At 36.3% G+C, this 24425-nt stretch overlaps 1 protein-coding gene across 2 annotated transcripts in view; it reads left to right on the forward strand.

Annotated features, from left to right (window-relative positions):
- ANGPT1 (angiopoietin 1) overlaps window positions 1-24425 on the forward strand; it is a 270839-nt gene that overhangs the window by 166992 nt on the left and 79422 nt on the right. For both annotated transcript variants that reach the window (XM_007188771.2, XM_007188772.2), the window contains exons 2-3: window positions 4888-5043; window positions 16772-16893. In XM_007188771.2, coding sequence (XP_007188833.1) covers window positions 4888-5043; window positions 16772-16893 — 278 coding nt within the window. The remainder of the gene's footprint in view (window positions 1-4887; window positions 5044-16771; window positions 16894-24425) is intronic.

A 24425-nucleotide genomic window follows, 5' to 3' on the forward strand; every position in this document is an offset into this window, starting at 1 on the left:
GCTTAACTTCTGGAGCCTGTTTCCTTATCAGTGAAATGAGAAAAAATAATAGAGTGGCTGGATTGTTACAAGTAGTCAGTGAGATATGTATTTGTAAAACCTGGTACATAACCTAGCTTTGGTAGAGGCTTAGCATATTGTCATTGTTTTTATTACCTTTGTTATATTTAACAGTAGTTTGTAAGAAATAAAATGGGAGGAAGAAGACAAACATATTACTATAAACTGCATACTAAGAAAAAAGGTAGGCGCTGATGAGAGGATTTTTAATGACCCATTGTATTAAAAGTGCTAGCAAAGTGAACTATCCAAATACCTGGCCCTAGACCTCTCACCTCATCTCAAATTAATTTGGCCTCTAATATGGTGAAGCAGAGTGAAGTAATCACCCTCTAATGTTGCATGTTTTTCTAAAAGGAAAAAGTAAATTAATTCTCAATGAGTTGGCTAAAAATGAAATCAGTAAATCAATTAATCAGTCAATCAACCAGCCAACCAATCCAACAACGAAACAGTTCCCACAACTCTGAGGTTAGTGGAACGTCAGAAGATAGATTTGAGTCCTCTCTTTCATTTCTAACAAGACACCTAAGGCCTCTGAGCCTCAATTTCTTAAACCATAAATGGAGTCAATACTTCCCTTGTAACGTTGGTATAAGAATCAAGTCAGACAGTGTATGAAAGCTCTTTGTAAACACTAAATCGCTTTACAAATGTAACGTTATTTCCTTACGTAAAAATCATCGTTTACCATTTATTATGTCCTTTCAAATCACATCCTACATCCTCTTACTAGTTTTTTGGCCAATACTTTATAAAACTCTGGAGTCAGACACTGAGAGTGACAGTATAGTCAAATAATTTTATGATTCAGATTGGGAATCTCCTACTTTATAACCCATTAGCTCTTGTGGTCAGCAAATTCTAAGCTTAAGATTCACATCTTAGATGTTTGTAAAATGTTGAACCTTGAAGTAGCCATCATATTCTGTAAACATATTTTGAAACCAGTACAGAATATATGAAGACAATCAAATTTGTTACAAATCTTTTCTGAACCAGGCTAGTATAGCACATGAAGATGGATTTCACAGTTATACATCTACAGAGGAATGTTTAGAGATTAAGATGAAAGTAGTCCTCCTTATTAATCACACATTGTATATTTGACTTCTGCCTCTCTCCTCAGCCTTTAAATCAACTACATCTGGTTTTTGCTACTTCAGTGTGCCATTACCTTTTGCATTAAAAAGCAGTTAGTCTTAGAGCAGCCCCATTTGATTAAAAAATAATTAGCTAGAGTTAGATTCATGTTACTCATCATGGCAGCCCAAATAAGAATTCTAGGATAGGTTGGAGACCTACTTTATTTCTACAACAGGGTCAGCAGAATTGGGAAGCTCTTTGTGATAAATACTGGCATAAAGCAGATATTTTGCTTTGCTGGTGTTAATTTTTACAGTTTAAAAAAAAAGCACAATAATACAGAATAGATGAATAGATAGTATCTTAACAGAGATAGGACCACAAAGCATCTGAACGTTGATATAATAGTCGCTGTATGCCACAGGGTGTCCTCCTCTATGGAGACTGGGGCACATGATTATTATTACACCCAGAGCAAATCAAAGTCTGGGAACTGACTCCACTAACCAACTGCATAAGAAATTGATATGTAATTATCAAGCACATCTGTATTGGAGCTCACTGATTAGTGAACTTTCTCTCAGGAGAGAAATCTGCATAGGAAACCAAGTTGTTATTTGAAATTTCTTGGTAAGCAGAGAATCTGGCATAGAATAATTTGATGGTCTAAATCACTTTTACTCAAGGAAATTGTCATTTTGTCAACAAGGTAAGAAGCTAGCACCAGAATGTAAATTAAAACATTGGAGCATTACTTTCTTTATATATATATACACATATGCATATACAAACACACACACACACACATACACACACCAGTGTGCTTAGCAACATAGATAATTTGCATTCTGATATAATTTTCTTATCTCATGGAAGACTGTTCATAAATAGTTCTGATATAGGCAGTTATTCTATGGACCACACTTTGAGAAGCATTGCTCTTTGCCTGAGTCAGAATTACGCTAGGAAGTTTTAAAAATATATAGTTTCCTAGTACATACCCTTGAAAATTCTGATTCAAAGTTCTGGTGTGTTGCACCTCCATCTGCATTTTTAAAATGCTCCCCATGCAGTTTGGATAAACACACAAGGTTTAGGACCTATGTAGTAAAATGCATAGGGTAATTAAGTAGTGCTTAAGATGAATAGGTTAGAGGTTAAAAACCTGGGTTTTGACACTGCGGGTGCCAAATTCTTGTTTGTTCTTGAGCAAGTTGTGGATTTTCTAAGCCTTGGTAGTCTTACCTATAAAGCGGCTATAACAATACCTACCATATAAAGTTGTTGTGAGATTTAAGCGCTTTTGTGAAAGGGAAGCACTTAGCTCAGTGCCTGCCACGTGGTAGACAGTGGATAAATGTCAGCTATAAATGGTAGGTATCATCTCCATGATGGAGACTTATCTGCCATTTTTGAGAATATACACATTTATATACAGCCCCAAATTCCCTGGATAAGCAAGGAACATACTGCTAACATGTGCCTGTCTGAGGCTTCCTTCGCTAAGCATCCATCAGATTTATCAGTCAAGACTTTTTTGGTTTTGTTAGAAACTATATCAGTGTGATTGACGCAAAAGAAAAAAAAAAAAGTGGGCTGCTCAAGGGGACATCACAGAATTTATAACTGAATGTCCAAGGGTGGCTCTGGCTAAAAACATGACAGGACGGAGGTGCTCTAAAAGTATCCTTCTATCTGTATCACCTGGCTGTCTGGCTATCTACCTACGTACCTATCTTTCTGACTTAGCCTCATTCTTAGACTGGCTCTAGTTTTGTGATGGCAAAATGGGGCATCAACAGTGTCAGGCATATATGTTACCAGCTTACCACAGAGGAAAAAGAAGTTCTTTTGTAGGCTAGTTAGACAAAATTGCATAACTGAGACTTACTGGCCTTGCTTACAGTACCTTTCCATTCTTGAACAATTTATTCTCTCTAAGCAGGAGCAGAACATTCTGGATTGTCAGGCTCAAACATGTACCTAACCCTGAAGCTAGGGTGGGACAACTCCACCCAAAGCATTTGTTCTGAAGGAGGAAAAGACAATTTCCCAAAAGAAAGTTAAGGGAAGTTATTTAGAAAAGGGAACATATGATGCAGAATCCATAACAATAGATGTCTGTTACTCCAACCCACCCTCCTTTCCTCTACCCTTCCACTGTTGTTAAAATATGTTAGTTCAATTGGAATAAAGCCAAGATTAAATTTACCCTAGAGACCTTAAGTTTTGTTAAGATAATTTCCAGATAAGTGTTCTAATCTATTTTGTATTTGTTTTATAATAAATTTTTGTGAGTTGAAACTTTCCCCCTACTTCTAATTTGGGAAGGGAAGTTGAAAGGTTGAAGGGGAGTTACCTTATATTGACCAAGAACAAAGTCAGAACTTATTAATAACAATATGAGTTTGATTCTGACCTTTCATTTTCTTTAGCTTGGGACAGACTCATGTTTGATAAATAGAAATAAGCAAGAAATGTTGTTAGAAAGTGAACTGCCAAAGTTACAAAGAAGAATTTAGTTTTAAGCTATATTTATTACATGACAATAGTGTTACTATAGATTATAAAATAGTGGATGTATTTTGGTTCACTAAATCAGTAAAAATCACGTAGCTGTTAATGATTTGGAACCCAGCTTATGAAGCACGACTTGGCAGAACTATCAAGTGGTTAGCAGTGTTGGTATGAAAGTTAAGGACTTCAGCACTCAAATCCAAGTCTGGCTGTTTTTGTGGTGTGTGGCCTTGGACCGGCCTTCTCTGGGATGCAGTTTCCCCTTATGTGTAATTGGGTAATAAAATGTGGTCACCACACAGTTGTGGGGGAGAATTAAGTGCACTGACAGGGAAGTGCAGGCTTCTTTCTGTATTTGTCAAGCATATGAAAAATACGCTCAGTTTTATTCTCCCAAGTGCCTAACGGGCTCCCTCATAGTAAGTCACTTAATAATTCTTCTTGCCCCCTGTGGTACCATTTATTTTACAACCATAGTATTCTCTAAGATGGCACCATAAAGGACTAAATGTTCCCCAAGGCAAGAAGGGCAAATGCTGCTTTATGGACCATATTTTCCGTGCCTCTTTTTGAGCTTGCAAAGGAGCACTGAGAATAGTTTTAGCTAGCTCTGAGGCTCTGCAGCTCATTTCATATGCTGTTGCCTATACGTTAAGATTCCCTTAAAGGCTTGTGTTTTGGGTATCTGCCCCCCTCCCACTCCTTGTCCCATTTCCCTAACCCAGCATGGTCTTTTATTTTTCATTACAGAGGAGGCTGAATATTTCTCAGAGATAAGTGGTCAATATGGTATAATGAAAAGACCAGAGAACCAAGATTTAGATTTAAATTGTTGTGCTCTGTTGAATTTTTGCTGGTGACCTTAGGCTCATCGTTGACCTTCTCTAATTCTGTTTCCTCAGCTATAAAATAAAAAGAACAGTGAGGTCATCTGTGCTTAACTCTCTATCTTTGCTGTAAGGGTTAAATGAGAAAGCACTATTCAAGTGTGAATTTTCATTATGATTGTGTTGATTATATATGTGCATCAGTATATTATGGGTTTGTTAGCAACTGTGTTCCTATGTGCTCTGCTCCCATTTCCCCGGCTCCCAGAGATGCTGAGGATTCCTGCCAGATGGCTGATTTGCCAGCTGTGTCTTGTTTTATCATTGTAAATATTACATGCTTCAACTGAAAGACTTTGCTTATAATGTAGTATGTTTTGTCCTTTATCTCTTGCAGATTGAGAATTACATTGTGGAAAATATGAAGTCGGAGATGGCTCAGATACAGCAGAATGCAGTTCAGAACCACACAGCCACCATGCTCGAGATAGGGACCAGCCTCCTCTCTCAGACCGCAGAGCAGACCAGAAAGCTGACAGATGTTGAGACCCAGGTACACCCCTGAGCCACAGTCGTCAAACTCTTAACCCAGATGATTTTTTTTCCTTTAACTTACTCCATAAACACAGAGCACATTTCAGCACTGGGATTGGGGAAACATATACATTTTTGTTTATTGGTAATAACAACAGTGACTGCCTGACATGCTATGCATGTTTCTTTTGATTTCATGAGAGTTGATATATTTAGCTTTGTATGTGCTTGCAAAAACAGGACTAGGACTGTTTGTATGTGCTTCCAAAAACAGGCAAAGGACTTAATCAGCATTTAAATTTCAAATAAACACTTCAGCTACCAACTGTGATATGATATATGTCAAACAGAATAGCCATTTGTGTCAAATTGGTGCCTTTGATGTACATTTTTGACCTGTCCTGTTTTATCTCCAGTAGTACTCTAACAATAATGGCACCTGCAGAGGTTTTGTGCAGTCAGTGGATAGGAAGGAAAACCCCAAATAAACTGATCTGGAATGTGCAGATTTTGTTTTTATTCAGCATGATTTTATAATGAGAAGTCAATTAAAACTCTTCGTGTCCATGCATATATATATAAATATAAATATAAATATAAATATAAATATAAATATATATATATATATTACCCTACTATGGACAATGACATTTTTTATGTACAAATCAGTAAAATGCCTTTTAATTATCACTGTCACAAGCCTACCATTACAGTTTAATGAAAATATTATTTTTGATAACTGGAAGATGATCTCTTGGTCCCCTTTTAACCATGGAAATGGTTATTCCTGTTACCATTCTGAAACCCAGAGGATGATTCTGTCTCAATGTAACAGTTGATTTCTGGAATCAAAGGTGAAGTATATTGTTGAAAGATAAACTGAGGCACATTAAAATTTTCAAGAGTTTGAGTGAACATTGATTCAAATTGGGCAGCACCTAACTGAAAGTATTTAGCTCTACTGCAGGAGCTAAGGGAAAAGTTTTAATAGAGAAGATGCAGAAGCAAAGCAAGGAAATTATTTGATTGGCTATAGCTTAAGCAGTTGCCTTATTTGGGAAAGCCTAGTTGGCTGTTTGTGATTGGTTGTTCTTAAGTTTACTTTCTTAAATTCAAGTGCATTGACTCTGGCTTAGATTTTGGTTTGCTTATGTAGGTTACCAAGACATTAAAGCCACCTCTAATGGCCTTTAATGTTTAACTCTTTTAACAGTATAAATTCAAAAATAATATGCAACCTTATTTCTATTTTGTGTCATTTGTGTTAATGGCATCACACAGATCTAATGTTGATATTTAAAGAGACATAACAATAATAATTTACATGGATAGAGCATTTTATATTATGCAAACCACCTTCCAATGGACAAATGATGTTTGTGAAGACTATATAGAACAGAAAGTTTGAATGATTTTCTCACATTGATACAGCTAGTGAATTGAATTTGGTACTCAAACTGATTCATACTCATTTCTTTCTCTGTCCTCCTTGATTAGTAATACTAATAATTATCTAATTGAATAAGAGCTTAAATGTGGATCACATTGGAACAATAAATCACATAGGCTTTGGAAAATAATTTTTGTTGCACACTATCATCAGATAATTATGGGGGATGACGAAGGGAAAATTACATATTATAACTAAAAATTATGAGACTATGTAATCTGTTATCATCACACTGAGCAAGCTTGTGGATCTATGAACCAAGCTTGCTCAGTGGTATGAAGTTTCTTGTGGTATGAATAATGTGAGTGTGTTCTCTCTTATTTTTACTAGAACTGAATGCTCACCATCTCCTACAAAGCATTCTATATATACAAAGACTGAAATACACAATTAATATTACCCTACTTGGTTGAACATTTGAAATTTTTATGCATTTCTTTTATAAGTTTTATGACATACATGACAGCATTTTGTTTCATTTTTTTTCATCCCCCAAATTGAGTTGTTTTTGTTCTATTTCCAACTGGGAATTGAAGTTGTTGGGGAAAAAATTCCCATTGTCAGCATACCAATCTCCAAACTGTTAAGGTGCATGCTATGTAAAATTTTAAGAGATAACAACTTGTTCTGCATCCTTAAGGCTAAGAGATGTGTACTTTATGGACAATAGCACAGAAAATTCATAGGAAATAAACCTATTCCCTATATAGAGCAGCTAAAGTTGAATAGTCATTAAAGGCCAATGAAAATTTATTAGATGCTCCAAGAAGAATTTTAATATAGCTGAAACCTGGAAGACATCTCAAAAATCACAAATCCATCAGAACTTGCAATGAGAGGAAGGTGGAGATAGATTGTCTGACAATGGCTCGGACAAACTAGGTCCTACCTTAAGAGTGAATCCTGGGTGTTCTTTTCATCTTCATTTTAATATCTTCTAATCGTCTCTGCTATTTGTAGCTGTGATGCTCCAACCCTTTTTCATGTGAATGTATATCCATGAGGTGCTTATTTGAACCCTTGCAACAGTACATAGTCTACTTAGACCTAATCATTCAAGTGCACTCAAGTTCTGATGCAAGGCCAAGTTCACAAAGTGAATCCTGGATTATTCCTTAATCTCAAAATGCTATAGTCTTTAATAATAAGCGTTTATAAACCAATAGATCCTTTAGTGCTATCCGGGCATGCTCCCACGTTTTTCCTCCCATATTCATTCTACTTTGTTTCTCGTTGGTAAGTGCTGCTTTTCCTAAACTGATTTCAGGTCCTCAGTTATTTTAGGAACTCATGCCAATGGTTTTGCAGTATATTTTAGTGCCCTAGCTTTCACATGATGTTGTTATAAAGATAAGTAACTTATTGCTTTCTAGTCCTCTGCTGACCTTCTAGACTTGAATTTAACAAAAGGTGGTAGAGCCTTAGTTTTATTGCAGTGGCACTTAAAAATATTCTTGTGCCCAATAGGCATCACGATCAGAAAAGAGACAGAGAATGAGTATATCTAAGTAACCCTGCTGGTCATGGTTGTGAGATCAGGAACCAGCACTGAGCCTGTTCCTTCCTCCTTAGTTCAGTTTGCAGTGTTTTTCTTACTCTCTTATCGTTTCATACCAATATCTCCTCTCCTTCCAGTTCCTCTTTCCAAGTGTGCAGTATGAAGGGCTTAGTTTCAGACATTATTCATGTCCCTTCCTGTAGTGTGAATGTATTTCTGACTTCTTCCTCAGGCCAATTTTGATTAGAGGTACACTAGTAGACAAAAAATGACATTAAAATTTACCTCTAATAACCTGTGCTTGACTCTTTTTTAAACAATTTTACATTTATTAGCTTTCGAATAATTTTTTAAAAACTTGATGGGGTAGGTACTATTATCATCCCTTGTTTAAAAATGTGGAAACTGAAACTCAGAGAGGTAAAGCAACTTTCCCCAGGCGAAAATACTAGTAAATGTTAGAGGGAAGATTTGAACCCAGGCAGTCTGGCATGAGTCTACATGCTTTACCAGCTCTCTATCTGTACTGCCTCCCTCTTGTGATTCCTTTCTCTCTCAAAGGCTGCAGACACAACTTGGGTCCAAGCACAGGATAAAAGGGAAATAAGATAAAGCAAATTAATGTGGACCTAATAGTAGCAACTGAATGTTTTCTGTAAATGATGAAGATGCAGCTGCTGCTGAAGGTACCACTAGCTATTGGCATTTTACCACATGTCTGCACATCATTTCATGTAATCCTAGCATCCATTGTTGTCCTTGCTGCTTGCTGGCTGTGTAACTATAGGGAAGTTCTGTAGGCACTGGGCTTAAGTTTCCTTCAACTTCCAATCATTTATATGGAGCCATAGTGTTAGAAATAGAATTTAATAAAAATTTTAAAGATATATTTTGAGTACCTCCTTGATGCAAGGTATTTTATTTTATTTTTTTTATTTTTTTTTTCTTTTTCTTTTTTTTTCTTTTTTTTTTCTTTTTTCTTCTTTTTTTTTTCTTTTTTCTTTTTTTTTCTTTTTTTTTTCACACACACACACACTGTATTTTATTTTTACAAGAGATAAATAGACTGACACCAAGCATTGTACATGGATGACCACAACAAAAGCAACAATGATTGCAATTACCAAACATGAAACACACTCATACTATGTCATAATATTGACATTCAGTCCAGTAATCCTCCACTGTAACAGCTCCTTTACTTTGCAGTGAAAATTGATTTGTATATTCTTTGCCTCTGAGTCCTTGTGGGATTTTTTTTTTTTAATTCAGACATAAAGTCACAAAAATTATACTCATCCTCATCAGTTCACTCAGTCCCATGTAATTATTTTTTTTTTCATCTTGATCTTTTGTTAGCACTTTTATGAGTTCATCAGTTTTTCATTAGAGTTCTGAAAATGCTTATTCATTCAGTTCAGCAGTACAGTCAGTTACCAGAAACCTGTACTTGTCAGAGTCTTTTCCATGAATTTCTTGAAGATGAAACCCTTTTATAGGAACATATTTGCAAAATCATCAGAGTACACCCAGAACTGTTTGTAAATGACAAAAGACTTAAAAATGACCATGGTTAAAGATTTGATGAAAGTTCATAATAATGCAGTTGACAAGAAAATTAGTTATTTCTGAGATATACATTTTAAAGTAATAACTAGGATTACTTATAACCTTATACCAGAACATATAAAATTTTTAGAAGTTTCCTGTAATGTTGACGCAAGGTATTTTAATAGGTACTAAATAGAATACAACAATAAGTAAAAGTCTTTATCTTCAGTGAGCTTAATTGAGTTAATGTGGCAAAACTTTTCTAAACCATTTCTTTCTTGACTTTCCATCAAGTTAATTAGCTATGGAACCTTTCCCCACAGCTATAACAATGCATCTCTCCAGTCTCCTACTGTGGGGGGGTGTAATAGACCAATGGCCCCAGCTGCTGTGCTCTGAAATCCATCACTGTGTTGGTGCAGAGACCACAGTTCTCAGGGGCCACTTCCAGCCAATGACACATTGTGACAGTGATACTTAGACCCATTCCTGGGAGCTGCAGGGCACCACTGACACATGACTTGGCTAAGGGCTCTCCATCAGCCTTGCCAAACTTTCGCACAACTTCCCTGCAGGCTAAAACTTCCAGTTAGCCTTACTCCCTTCCCTCTCTTCTTCACTGTGGTTCGATCTACATCCCAGTCAGAAGGTGACCCTAGCCAACTCTGGCTTCTTCCCAATTTTCTCTCGCAGGCATGTCCCCTAATAAATTGCCTGCAAGTCTAATTCATCATCTGCTTCTTAGAGGTCACAAACCATCACACCTGTTGTTTGGACTTGAATCATACAATTATAAATTTAAGGCAGTCCAGGAACAACTTAATAAATGAGATTGAATCTCTAGGTGGAAACAGGTTTGAAAGGACAGAAAGGGCACCTCTCAAAGTTGAGCCACTATCTCTTTAACTTGATGAGAGGATAGTTGAATAAATATTTAACTTGGACCTAATTGAAATGGCAGTAAAATAAATTTGCTAAAGGTCATCCAAGGAAAATACCCTGGTAATCAGTTTTCTCAAAAGGTCTGGAAAAAGTGTTTGATAACCCATTAGGAGAGAGCTCAGTGAACCATGATCCATAGGTCAAATTCGAAATGCCATCTTTTTTTGTAAATAAAGTTTTATATGTTGTATATGGGTGCTTTCTCAATAAAACAGCAGAATTGAGTACTTGCACCAGAGCCTGCCAAGACTAAGATATTTTCTGTATGGCCCTTAACAGAAAAAGCTGGCTAACCCCTGCACCAAGAAACAAACTTCTAGAGAGCAAGGATTTTGTCTGTCTTGCTTACTGTTCTATTCTTAGGATTTAAAACAGTACTTGGTACACAGTAGGCTCTCAATAAATACTTACTGAATGATTAAATTCACTAATATTAGTCTCTTAATTTCTGTATATTTCAGCCCAATGCTCCCAAGCCAAGGGCAATGTCCTAAGGGTTGTGTGTTGGTGGTAATATATACCCACGAATAGTGGATGGGTCAGAATAGGACTTTGAACAGAAGCAGCCTACTGCAAAGATGTTCTGACTGACTAAGAACATTGGATGAATGTATTTTCTCTGTACTCTGAGGAGCATGAGAAATTTGGCCATCTTCCTGCCTCGTAATGCTAGTGTAGCGTTAGGGTGAGTACTGGAGAGAAGTCAGATGCCATCCGCTGCAACAAGCAGAAGATCTCCTGGTGATTGAAAGAAATCATTTTGATAGCAGTTGTTATTGACTGAGGGGAGATACCTTTCTTTTCCAGAGGGAAGCTACCTGTGTACAGCTGCATGAGCCTATGGGAAAGAACTCAGACTAGAGGCAGATTACCTGGCTTCCATTATGACTCTACTGTGAATTAGCTCTGTTGGGCAAGTTACTTCTACCCAAAATTTCTGCATCTGTAATACAAGTACTATCTCTACTAAACTCCATAACCCAGTGAGGTTATCATTATATTATAAATACATTATATGTTTATATATAATATAAATTAGAATATACAATATAATTATAATAATTATGTATAGTATTATCTATATATTATTATGACTAAAATTAATAATTCTCTAAGATTAATTTTTACGTTCAAATTTCCTCAGTTTTTCTGCCAAAAATTTTATAGACGTTTTACTTTTCAAGACTTAATAGTCCCTTTTAATTTGGAGTAATCTTACATTTTTTAAAATTGAGGTATAGTTGATTTACAATATTATATGTTTCAGGTGTACAACATAGTAGTCACAATTTTTAAAGATTATACTCCATTTATAGTTATTATAAAATATTGACTATATTCCCTGTGCTGTACAATATATCCTTGTAGCTTGTGTATTTTATACATAGTAGTTTGTACCTCTTAATCCCCTACCCCTATCCTGCCTCTCCTCACCTTCCCTCTCCCCACTGGTAACCACTGAATTGTTTTCTGTAACTGTGAGTTTGTTTCTTTTTTGTTATATTCACTAGTTTGTTTTAGTTTTTAGATTCCACATATAAGTGAGAACATACAATATTTGTCTTTCTCTGTTTGACTTTCTTGTTTTTCTTGAGGTTTTGTTCTGTATACTATCCCATATTCTTTTTTTTTTTTTAAATCCTCATCCTGCTTTACTGCTCTATGGCATTTAACATCTTTTTTTTTTATTTTTAAAGTGGGATGAATATCAGGAGTCCCACTTTTTTTTTTTTAATTAATTAATTAATTAATGGCTGTGTTGGGTCTTCGTTTCTGTGCGAGGGCTTTCTCTAGTTGTGGCAAGCGGAGGCCACTCTTCATCGCGGTGCGCGGGCCTCTCACTATCGCAGCCTCTCTTGTTGCGGAGCACAGGCTCCAGACGCGCAGGCTCAGTAGTTGTGGCTCACGGGCCCAGCTGCTCTGCGGCATGTGGGATCTTCCCAGACCAGGGCTCGAACCCGTGTCCCCTGCATTAGCAGGCAGATTCTCAACCACTGCGCCACCAGGGAAGCCCCCATATTCTTAAATTGTCTGAATATTTCTTTTACTCTTCCATCCCCTGTATTTTTTTTTTAAACTGGAAATTAAGTCTATAGGCTTAATGAGGTTGAGTTGAACATGGTGGTGGGAGTACTTTGTAGAATTACTGGTCACCTCCTATTGCATCTCATCAGGAGGCACAAATGCCAGCTTGCCACCCTCTCAGTGACGCTATTTTAACTTGGTTAGGGTAAAAGGCTCCATAGCTCTCCATTCCAATTGTCCATTTTCCCCTTGGAAATTAACAGGAAAACTGTAGGGTGATATTTTGTCACATTGCCCATCACTGACCAAATAAATTATTTCATTGATTTTTTAAAATGGTGATCTAACTCTCATTCCATGTACATGTACCAGCCTTCATTCTTCTGTAAAAGTCTAATTGCCAAGACATCATACCTTGTGTTATATTTTTTATTTGAAAGACAGTTAAAGTAAAAGAAAACACAAACCTACAGCAAGGCTGATTACAAAGTTAATATGCCAGTGAAAGAAATTTTCTTTTGTGGGAGATTTTCCTTTCAAGGAAGATTAGAGGCACTCAAGTATTAAAGGGAAGCTGGATGAAATTATCTAGCTCACTTTCTTTAAAAAAATAGTAATTTTTATTTTTAAAATTTTGCTTATTTTTTAAAGAAAGAACTGAAATTTTATAGTCCATAAATCCGCAGTTCCAAGTCTTATATGTTCCTTACTCTGTGGTATATTCTGAAAAATTTAAGCTTTGAAATTGTTTCTTGGGGGCTTGAGTCATATACTCTTCACTTTCCCCTTTGCTTTGCTTTCCTTTGCTTTGCTTTCCTTCTCCTTTCCTTTCCTTTTTTCTCCTTCTCTCTCTATCTCTTTCTTTCTTTTCTTTCTTTCTGATATATGCTTTTGGAATGTGTTTAGGCTAAAGAAGGAAATGTCTTTTGTCATTTTAATGGAACACTTAGATTATTGCTAAGCAGCAATTTCCATAGACACATGGAAAGAAAGTGGTCAATTTATCATAGTTTCCTGTACAGTTCTCTTCAGATGCCTGCTTTTGAACGTCAGACCTATTTTAATACATCAAGGGAAAGAGTTGAAATAAAGCAGCTATTGGGTTAAGGTGATGGGGAAAGAAGAGAAGGGGTTAGCTTTTGTGCTCAAAATTGGCCTGAGATGACCTGACACTTAGCCTGGACTTCTGAGATTTGTCCCCCTCTTTCTCCCACATTCAGATGCTGCTTTAGATTTGGGCTGTTATAATTGAAGTCCAGCTTGATATTCACCTGGCCTGTTACCCTCTCTTGTTACCCTCTGAGCATTACCCAACTTGAAAACCAACTCACTATCCACTGCCTAGCGTATCATCTAACAAATAGTTCTGAGTGCCCCAGGATTCCAGGCCCCATGCTGGGCTCTGGAGGTTTGGAGGGCTCCAGATGGAGTAGTCCTGCCTCTGTGCAGCTGACATCCTCACAGGGCAGAAAGGCAGCATATGAGTGAACTGACAGGATGATTTCCAAGAGTGATGATTTCATAAAGAAAGTAAAACAGGGCCACCTGATGGAGGATGATGGGGGAGCTCCTCTACAGAGGATAGCCAGGAAGGACCTCCTTAGGTAAGATAAGACATGAATGATGAAAAGAAATCAGCCATGCATCTGGGAAGGGGTGGGCATTCCAGGCAGGGGAAACTGCAAAGACCCTGAGATGAAGATGAATTTGGCATGTTGGGGTAGCAGAAAGAAGGCCAATATTATTGGAGCATAATAAACAAGGGGGAGAGTTGAAAGGAAGTGAGATCTGAGAAGTAATCAGGGTCCTGATCACATAGGACCTTGTAGGGCTAGGCCAAGAACTTTGGAATTTGTTCTAATTGCAAAGGGAAATCATTAGCATATTTAATATAGGAAATGACATCTGATTTGTGTTTTTAAAAAGATCACTCTGGTTGCTGTGTAGCAAATGGACTTCGTAGGACAAAGTAGAGAAAAATTAGGAGCTATAGTATCTCCACACTTAGATACAGGCAACTTCATTTTCAATTTTGGATGGTTCCATTTTGTTCTCAGTGTTCTCTCATGTTCTTCTCAGACACGGAAAAGAACAATTTTTGTCCTTTGTAAAATAAAAGTTTTGGTATTTGAGAATGTCAGGAAGTGTGATCAGAGAATACAGTGAACAAAGGAGAAAACAGATTTCATTTAACAGCATATGATATGCTTGGTTCAGTGAGACAATGTACGGTACATTGAGGGTCTTCCCTGTGCCAAGCACTGTTCTAAATCTCACTGAAAACTATAGATGTGCCATCCCCTGTTTAATTATTTTATAAATTGTCATTCTAGTTAATGAACAGACAAACAGAAAACTTGCCCGGACAAAAATACGTTTAATAGTTGAAAGTTATATCTTGTGCATCCCTCATCTTTACATTCTCTGCCATTTTTTCCTCTGGGCTGCTTTTAACTCTACCTTCAAATCTCAGGTCCTCTTGCTCCTGTTTTTCCTCAAATGAAACAATTCAGGATGGGAAATACTTTTTTAAAACTCTAGAACACTCCACAAATACGAGTTTTAATTAGTAGTAGTAACTTTTAGACTGGTTTTCAGATCCATATTCATGACAGTTGTATAAATGAATCATAGTAGCTTAAAACTTTTTCAGAGCTAAATGCCCCGTCTCAGTATTCTTTTCCCCAACCCCCTGGCCCAACCTCTTCAGCAGGACTGGGACTAGGGTGAAAGGAATGAGATCAAGTTTTGCAAGACTGAATCATATATTTGTAGCAGCATATCCTGTCTTTATTTTAAAATGATATTCTGTTCAACTTGGATTTTTTTACCTTAATTTTGATCTTTAAAAATGTTGCATTCAAATATTACTTATCTTGATTATTGAGTTTTTTGACACATCCTTAAACTTTACAACTCAGGCAGTCGCCTCTCTCATCTCACCCTAGTCCCTGTCCTGCTCCCCCTGCAAATACATCCCCTTTCCCCACAATCTCCCTCAGCCCAAGCCCAGCCCTGATTGTGTCAGTATATTTTGAAAAGGCTTTTTCTGTGTGCATCTGATATAATCCCAGGTTTAGACCTGCTACAAAGAAGGAGGAAAGTTCTACTGGTGTCATTTTTAGAGGGGGACCCTTTAGATTGATATTGACCCTCCAGAAGGTTTCCCAGGTTCCTTTCAATACATAGTTCTAAAAAAGGTATGGTGGTTTTAAAAATTCTCAAATGACATAGGGAGCTTTTAAAACTATAATTTTACCTTCTTCCTTGCCCTTTTTACCTCCCTTAAAGAAGAAGGAGAAGGGGGCAGGACAAAGGCAGTGTCACAGTTTGAAGGCATCTTCTAAGACCGGAGTGTGTGATGTTTGCTTGGAGGATGGGTAGGTTTGGGTTCATGGCTCAGACTCATGTTATATTAAAGCTTGACTAGCAGCATGAGTCTTTGTGATTCAAGATGAGGTGAACATTTACTGTTTCTTGAGGACCCAGTGTAGTGCAGTTGAAAGGATAACTAACAGTCTGTCTTCAGTGCAGTCTGGGTTCCTGGTCACTTCATCTCCTCAGATGAAGACCCAGGATGGTTTGTTTCTCCCTCTTCTTGGTTTTCTGTGTAAAGCATTAGAATTAGAATCACAGTATCTGGGTTTGAAACCCAGCTCTTCCCTTGGTTCCTGTGTGGTTTCTGGCTTCTCTCTGAACTTCAGTTGCCTCATTTGTAAACTGATGATAACAATTCCTCTTTTCATTGTGTACCCATGTCCGTGATATGATGACATCTGGAAGGGCTGACATGAACTAACATGATAGGTGTTCAATAATTGTGATCATGAATCTGTCTAAACTATATCACGAGTTTTTTGCACATTTCTAATTAGTTTTTGCGAGGTGATGGATCAAGGCAGACATGTTTTACATGCCTAGTAGTTATTCTTTGTTACACACAATATCTAAGACCTTGTACTAACACTTATCTTGTACTTGTAAATATTGGAGATAATATATGTAAGACAATTAGCACAGGGGAATATTCCTAGGGTTTGAGGAAATGAAAATTGAAATATGAAAATGGATTTAACAACTCAGTTTTCTCATTCAACTGCAACTTCAATCTTGAACAAATATAATGTCTGAGACATGTAAGGCATTAATTAGTAGAATGTAGACCATTTAATTATTCTAGAAGAAATATTATTTAAAAAGAAAACACAGCTAAATAAAAACCCCAAAATAATTGTTTTGACTCTTTGTAAAGATTGAAATGTTTTTATCTTTTATCTTAAGGTACTAAATCAAACTTCTCGACTTGAAATACAACTGCTGGAGAATTCATTGTCAACATACAAGCTAGAGAAACAACTTCTTCAACAGACAAATGAAATCCTAAAGATTCATGAGAAAAACAGGTGAAGATTGTTGTATTCCAAAAATATGTACATTTGTACTTATTTATATCCTCCACCACTCTGCCAACTCTTAAAAAAAGATTGATGTAATTTGCAAAAAGAAAAATACAGAGCCAAATTAATTTTTAATATAAAGGAATGAGAGCTTAAGGTGACTACAGCATGTCAACAATAAGATTAATACTGTTGCTTACACTCTTGAAATATTTGCTTTTTATAACTTTTAACACTAATTTATCTAATGTTCAGTTGTTCAAATCTTACCATATCCACAAAAATTAATTGATTCTATGACTAAATTTGGTGACACAAAATATTGACAATTTTCAGCAGAACCAAAAAGTAGGGAAAAGGTAGAGCTTCTGCAACTCTGTAACTTGAATTATCACTCTACCAGCCCTAAACCTTGTACAGAGCTACAAGGTTTGAATTCAGAGATCTCTCACTGGAGAGAAGCAAATTTTCTTTTCAGAAAATTATTTCCCTGTAAAGCTGATTCAAATGTTGTTTCCCCCTTCCATTTAAAGCCATTAGCTCTGAACATAATAAATTTCTTTGGTTAGCTTTATAGATGTGTTTTATAAACTATGAATCATCTCAGGTAAGTGAAAGGGACTTACAGATCCTGATAGCCAGGATGATATATAGACTACATTATTTTGAAGTCACTGGCATTCATGATGGACAATTCAATCAAAGCACTGACCTCTGTAGAGCAAATATATTGTATATTAACTGCATTTTCTTCTGGATATTCGGACAGCTTGAAGAAGTTTCAGTTCTTATGCATTATATTGATTTAAAGATCTTTGTGTTGCTACAAACTAATTAAATACCATTGTCTCAGTGGAACCAGAGTTTCCACCATATTCCAAACCAGAAGGGCACCTAAGATGAACTGCTAGTTCTCCTTTTACTTTACAGATGAGGGAACAGACTCAGTGGAAGTGAGTGATCTATCCAAGGTCACACAGCTTGCTGGTGGCACAACTGGGAATGTAATCCAGGCTTCTTTATTCCTAGTCCTTCTCTTTCCACTGTAGCACATGATCTCTCAGTACTGTCTGCAACCTAGAAGGATTTCCCAACTTTATGCTAAGTGTAGGCCTTAATGACAATGATTATAATTAAACTTTTACATGAAGAAGATAAACCTGGCTTTTGGTTTAGAGTCTGAAAGGGGTCAATCCATGTTTTGTGACTTGTATTTCTAAGTCCTACATTTGTTTATCTTTGTACTATGTCATGGGGTAAACTGTATAACTAAATAACTATAAATAAACTTGACAGGACTTGACTCTGAACTGGTTGCATGATGAAATGTTCTGGAATTGAAAATCCTGTTTAAAAGTACCATTTATCCCACTGCATTTTCACAGTAACCAGACACATACATGTAACAGGTATACTTTACGGCAACTATCCCTTGATTTAGGGTCCTACCATGCTTTAACTTTGTCGCTAAAAGCAAACCCCATTTATAATCATGTTTCAAGATGCTATTGTGAAAGCTTTGTCTAGGAATGAAGAAGTAAAATAATGACAATTTTAACGTATTCTTAGGTTGTTTTTATAATTCTATAAATAACACACATTTATTGTAGAAAAGTGAGAAGGTACACAAGAAAATTAAAAACCATAATCCCATCACATTGAGAGAGCTTCACATGTTGCTGTATAAAAAATATAAATATGTTTTCTCAAAAAGTTGTGTCATGCTATACATACTGTTTTGCAGCCTGCTTTCTGTGGAGATAGATACCTTTTTTAATCAGTAAAGATCCCGCTAGTATAATTCTTAATAACTACATGATATTTCATTTTATAAGTGTAACCTAGGGTCGTTGTGATTCATCTCTCACTAAGTGCGTGGCCACATATGTCGTCTCTGTTACAAAAGTCATCAGCATGAATTTACACTCTTCAGTCCTCCTGCTGCTGCTGTGTATTATCTTTTGGTGTATGTCTGACACTTTAGCTGGGAGGCCTAAAAGTGCTCACCCTTAACTACAAAAACCAATGCTTTTCTTAAGTGTCACTTGTACTCTGCTCTCTCCATCTCTTCTTGTCTCTGTCTCTCTCTTTCCCTCCCTCCTGCTCATATTCATTCTTTCTCTCTTTTCTTTCTTCTTCTTCTCCTTCCCCACTCTCCCTCCTCCTCTTTCTTCTTCTTCCCCTCCTCTTCTTCTACATATACCCTACCTACCCTAATTCCAGATCACGTTGGACTCTTTTGTCTTTCCATCAGGATTCTTGATATGGCACCTGGTATCATTTCCTTCTATGGAATTCTCACCATAGAATAATCTTTTTTCAACAGCAACTGCTTAAAAAATGTTCTCTCTGTTCCATCCGTAAAGCTGAGTCAAAGTTTGAGCTCTCAGAAGAGCTGCACGGCAGGTCAAGTGTGCAGGGTTTCTCCATGTGCCAAAGCCTCTCAGAGGAATCTGACTCCTGATCCCAAGCACATACATGCCTTCTGCTGATGAATTTTTCCCTCACTGAATTCTAATTTCTAAGGAAAATTCAGGTTTTCTTATATATACAAATCACACCATTTATTGATAATGATAACTTTTTTCAAGATTATAACAATTTCATTTCCTAGCAGTATAGGTATTTCACAATGAATTCAGGGATTTAGGTTTTAACTTGAAATTCATTTCTGTGCTCATGCTGAAAAACACTTAGATGCATCTTTTACTCCTACTCTGTACCCCTTAGTTTTTGACCCTCAGGTATGACATTACCTCACATGTGGTTCCGGGGGGTATTTTTCTATCAAAGTGCTGAATCTCCTGGCATTTCCATATCTCTGTAGTTATCTGTGTCTTCCTGTTGACGGTCCATGTGTATAATGGAGTGTTGGTGGGACATCTCTTCTTAAACCAGGCATATTCTTCCACGAACCACTTAGAAAAAAAGTGTTTTTCTTTATACAAGACAGAAGTACCCATTTGTGATACATGGCATACTTTCCCTATTATGTTTATTATTATGGTTTATTTTCATATGTGAAATGGAATTGGAGGAACTCTGCCAAGCTCTTTCTAGATCAACAAAGAAACGTGCCCGCCCCCCATACCATTTAAGTGGATAGAAGGTGAAGGTCAAGCATGAAGCTGTTTATATATTTTAAAATAGTTTATTGATCATCCATACCTATTCCTTAAATGAATCTTAATCCTCCAAATGCAACAAGAAGCTATTTCTACATTGAGGCATCTCTGAAATGTAAGAACAACATGCCATTTGTCGGCCAGGTCTGGTTTGGATCAGCTAATACACTTTGCAAAGGGGATTATCTAAACTACGCTTTGCTTCCTCCCCTGGGAATGTTAGGGGTTGTGTCTGGGTGTGTGACTTACCAGTTTTGAGTATGATGGGGCCTTAGCTGCCAAGTCAGTGAACTGGCCCTTCAGATGGTCCACCGCTTCTTTGGCACCACTTCTTTGGCAGAACACAGAGGAATATTTTATGGACAGGATTATACTACACAATCATGCTGAGAAGTCCTGCTGATTTACATCCTGACAAATTAAATGCATCACTTGTAGGGTTGAAAACAGAATTTTGGCCTCATTAGGTTCACTTCTTTATCCCCTAAAGGGCCAAAGGCACAAAGCAGGAGTAGGATTAACAACACTTGCTCTGCTGTTTGTTTTCCTAACAATCTAGTTGGGGGTGACTCCAAGAAGCTTCCAGTTTGCTTTTTTTAGGATTTCTTTTTATTGGATGCTATCCTACTCTCAAAACTTGGTTTCATTCCTTACCTCAAGGAAATAGCACTTAGAAGTAAGAGATCAGTAACTGGCCCATATAATTGAAATTATACAACCAAGAACTCAAAAAAGGGGAAGCATTAATATTTACCTCACACAGAGGGTTGGTATGACAAAGTGAGACATGTAATTATCAACTTTTATTGGATTCCTCCAGTATATTTCTGCTCAAAAAAATAGAAAAGAGAGGTAGACAGGGAAGGATGTCATAATGCAAATTCCTTCAGCTGAACTAAATATGTAACTGGATCTTCTGGTGTAAAGATTTGGTCAGCTGACTAGGTTTCAAGGCACCTGTCCATCTGTGACTTAACCCCAACTTTTTCCAAGGTTGGAGCATAGCCAGGTGAAAAAAATATTCTAGAAGAAATTCTTCTGCCTCACCAGGGTACACAGGAAGAGAAATCAACACTCCATGTGTACAAAGATGGAGCCCTTGGGCTTTCTTGACCAAACTTGTGTTGAATATGCAGAATGAAGATTAGGGAAATCTTCAGTTAGACCGTTTAGAGTGAAGTGAAACTACACAAATGGTGGTCATTCTGACATAGTTTCAGCAAAATTATCTGCCTAGTTTTCTAATATCAGGCAGGTGAACATCTGAGCCAGGTGCTTTACATACACTACTGCTAATCCTCCAACTAATCCTGCAAACTGTCTATTGTTATTTTCATTTTATATAAAGAAACTCAAGTTCAAAGAGGTCAGGTAACTTGCCCATGACCAAGCAGCTGATGTATGGCAAAATTAGCATTCAAGTCCATATGATTCTCTGTCTTAATTATTATAAAAATGTTTCTCCAATATGATGCAGCCTCAGGATTAATTGATGTGGTTGTCAAGTTATCCTCTTAGCATAATCAAATACAAATCTGAAGAAAGGGATAGGCTAGTTGTTTTTGGCCTACACCTATACAGATCATTATTTATTCCTCCTAATACTAGAGTAGGAAATATAAACTATTTATTTTACCTTGGGAATTCACTGAACTTATTTGACAAGCTCCATCTATCTTCTAGCTAGAGATTATGGGAAGCTATTAAGTTAATTTTAAGTGATTGAAGTGTGTATAATTTCAAGATACTAAATTATACCTTGCTAACAAACTTTTGTAATGGAATAGTGAAGTATTGATTTTTAATACTTAATATGCCTAAATAAATGAAAAGTTAAATCACGGTCTTTCTAATTAAAGTTATCCTCCATTTGATAAGTTCTTTACAAAATACTAAAGTAAAATCACAACATATCAGTCACTGTTTATGTTATCAATTCCATCTTCTAAATGTTTTTCCAATCTATCTTTTTCTTTCTATTTACTCTGACTCTGTCTTAGGTCAAAGTCCCATTAATTTTTGTCTTAGCCATTGCAGTGACCTCTTTGCATGGCTTACACCTCATGTCTCTCAAACCTATCATCCAAAAGTCTGCTAAAATTCTTTCTAAAATTCAAGTCAGATTATTTTTCCCATTTTTTTAGGTCTCCACACACACTAGTTCAGCACAACTTGTAAATCTCTAGATAGCATCTGCCCAACCCTCTTCTGATTCTCTGTAAGGGACTGAGGAAAGTTCAAGTTCTTTAGCATGGAACACGGTCTGTGATCATTATAATCCTAATTTTATAGCCTTACTTTCAGAAGTCTTCTTATATTTTAGAAGTATGGTTTAATAGCTAAGAGCAGGAGCTCTAAGGTCAGACTGCCTGGGTTTGCCTTGATTCTTCTGTAAACAACTCTGCCACATATTATTTGTGTGACATCGAGCAAGTTGTGTAAACTCTCTGTGCTTTGGTGTTCTCATTTGTAACACAGGGATGATGATAATAGTTGTACATGGAGTTGATGTGAGGATGAACTGAGTTATTGCATACAAAACACTGAGGGCAGTGCTTGAAACACATAATAAGTGTTTAATCATACTAGTTGTTAGTGTCACTGAAGACGATGTTTTTTCAGACATGTTTGATGTTTGCCTTGTCTGGAATGCCTTGTAGTCCTTTATTGAACTCACAAACTTCTGTCCCTTCAAAACTCAGTGCAGATATTACCCCTCCAAGAAATTTTCTGACTCTGCCAAATAGATTTGCTCATTACAACTTATGTGATAACACTCTACCTTGTTTTTTCCTCCCATTACTTCACTTATCCCATCACACTGTAATGTGTGTGTGTATCTCTACTACTGGGCTGTGACCTTCTGGAACACAGAGACTGTGTTTTATTTATTTCTGTCTTCATGCTCCCAGGCACAGTTCTCCACACATAGTATATAGAGTATTAAATGCTTTTTGAATGTTGACTGATGAACTGGCAAATGAACTGGCAAATATCCCAATAAATGTCATTTATCTATGTACACAGAAACACACACAATTTTAAAAATATTTTAATGGAAAACAGATCACATAGTTTACATTAAATATTGTAAACATATTCATTGTTCTTAACATAAATAAAATACAGATGGCTTTTATACCACTATTCTGCATCCCCAAAAGCCCATTGCATGGCAGCCAAGGTTATCAGTCCACACTTTGAGGTTCACTAATTCAGCCCAATTTTTTCATCTCTAGACAACATCTTCTCAGACCATTCTAGACTCATGACTGTTTACCACATCTCTCTGATTGATAAAAAAAATCAACACAAACTTAACTGATTTAAATTTTAAATTTTATAGAAGTGTATAAATTGAAATTCAAAGTCCCAAATTCCATATTCCTCCACCCCCTGCAGAGAATCATCATTAACAGATGGGCAGTTTGGTGCCTATTCTTCCAGACTTTTTAATGAATATACTAATTATACATGTGTATATGGACTGTGCACGTTTATCTGTGTGCTTACAGAGATACACACCCATATACAATTACACATATGCACAAGTACATATTTAAATCATATATGTGTATGTGTATAGATTGTAACTATTTTTAAGATGCTGGGGTTTTGTACTTTATAACAATTTATCATGGATACATTACACATGTAACTATATACACATATACCTCATTCATTGCTAGAGATGCACTAAAATTTACAATTTAGTGGAACTTTTATGTGATTATTTTAAATTTTCAAAGATATTAACAAATTATCTGCAAATTTTACATTCTTCCCAAGTATGCATGGGCTTTCTAGTTTCCCCAAACCTTGCTAGCCATTTGATTAATCTTGTCTACCCGAGAGATTATATTGTGCATCTTTTCCTGGTTATTAACCATTTGCATTCTTCTTCTGTGACTATCCTATTCATGTATGTTTCTCATTTTTCTATTAGATTGTTTATCTAATATCTTAATTTCCTCATATAAGCTCTTTAATGGATGTTAAAATTTTGTCGTATATGTTGTAAATATTTTCTCTAGTTTGTCATTTATTGTTCAACCTATTTTTTACAGAACTATGTTTTTATGTTATGAAGTGTATATATATTTTTTTCTTCTTGGTTTCTGGATTCCACAGTATATTTAGCTTATTCTTATTTACCTCAAACTTTAAAAAATTTATTTGACAATGTTTATTTGTAGTGATCTATGCTTCTGTTCCACATTTGAATTACAGAAATATTTAACTTCATATTAAATATGAAGTTTGAGAGAAAATTTACTGTGTTCAAGTTAGAAACTTCAAGTATAAATTTAACCTGAACTTACTATGCCCTTGTTTGAATGGGGGAAAAAGATCATTCTTTAAAACCTGTATTTGCAACACATGTTGACACCATACAGATTAAAAATAATTTAA

This window comes from Balaenoptera acutorostrata, chromosome 17 (genome assembly GCF_949987535.1).
Source record: "Balaenoptera acutorostrata chromosome 17, mBalAcu1.1, whole genome shotgun sequence".
NCBI lineage: Eukaryota > Metazoa > Chordata > Mammalia > Artiodactyla > Balaenopteridae > Balaenoptera > Balaenoptera acutorostrata.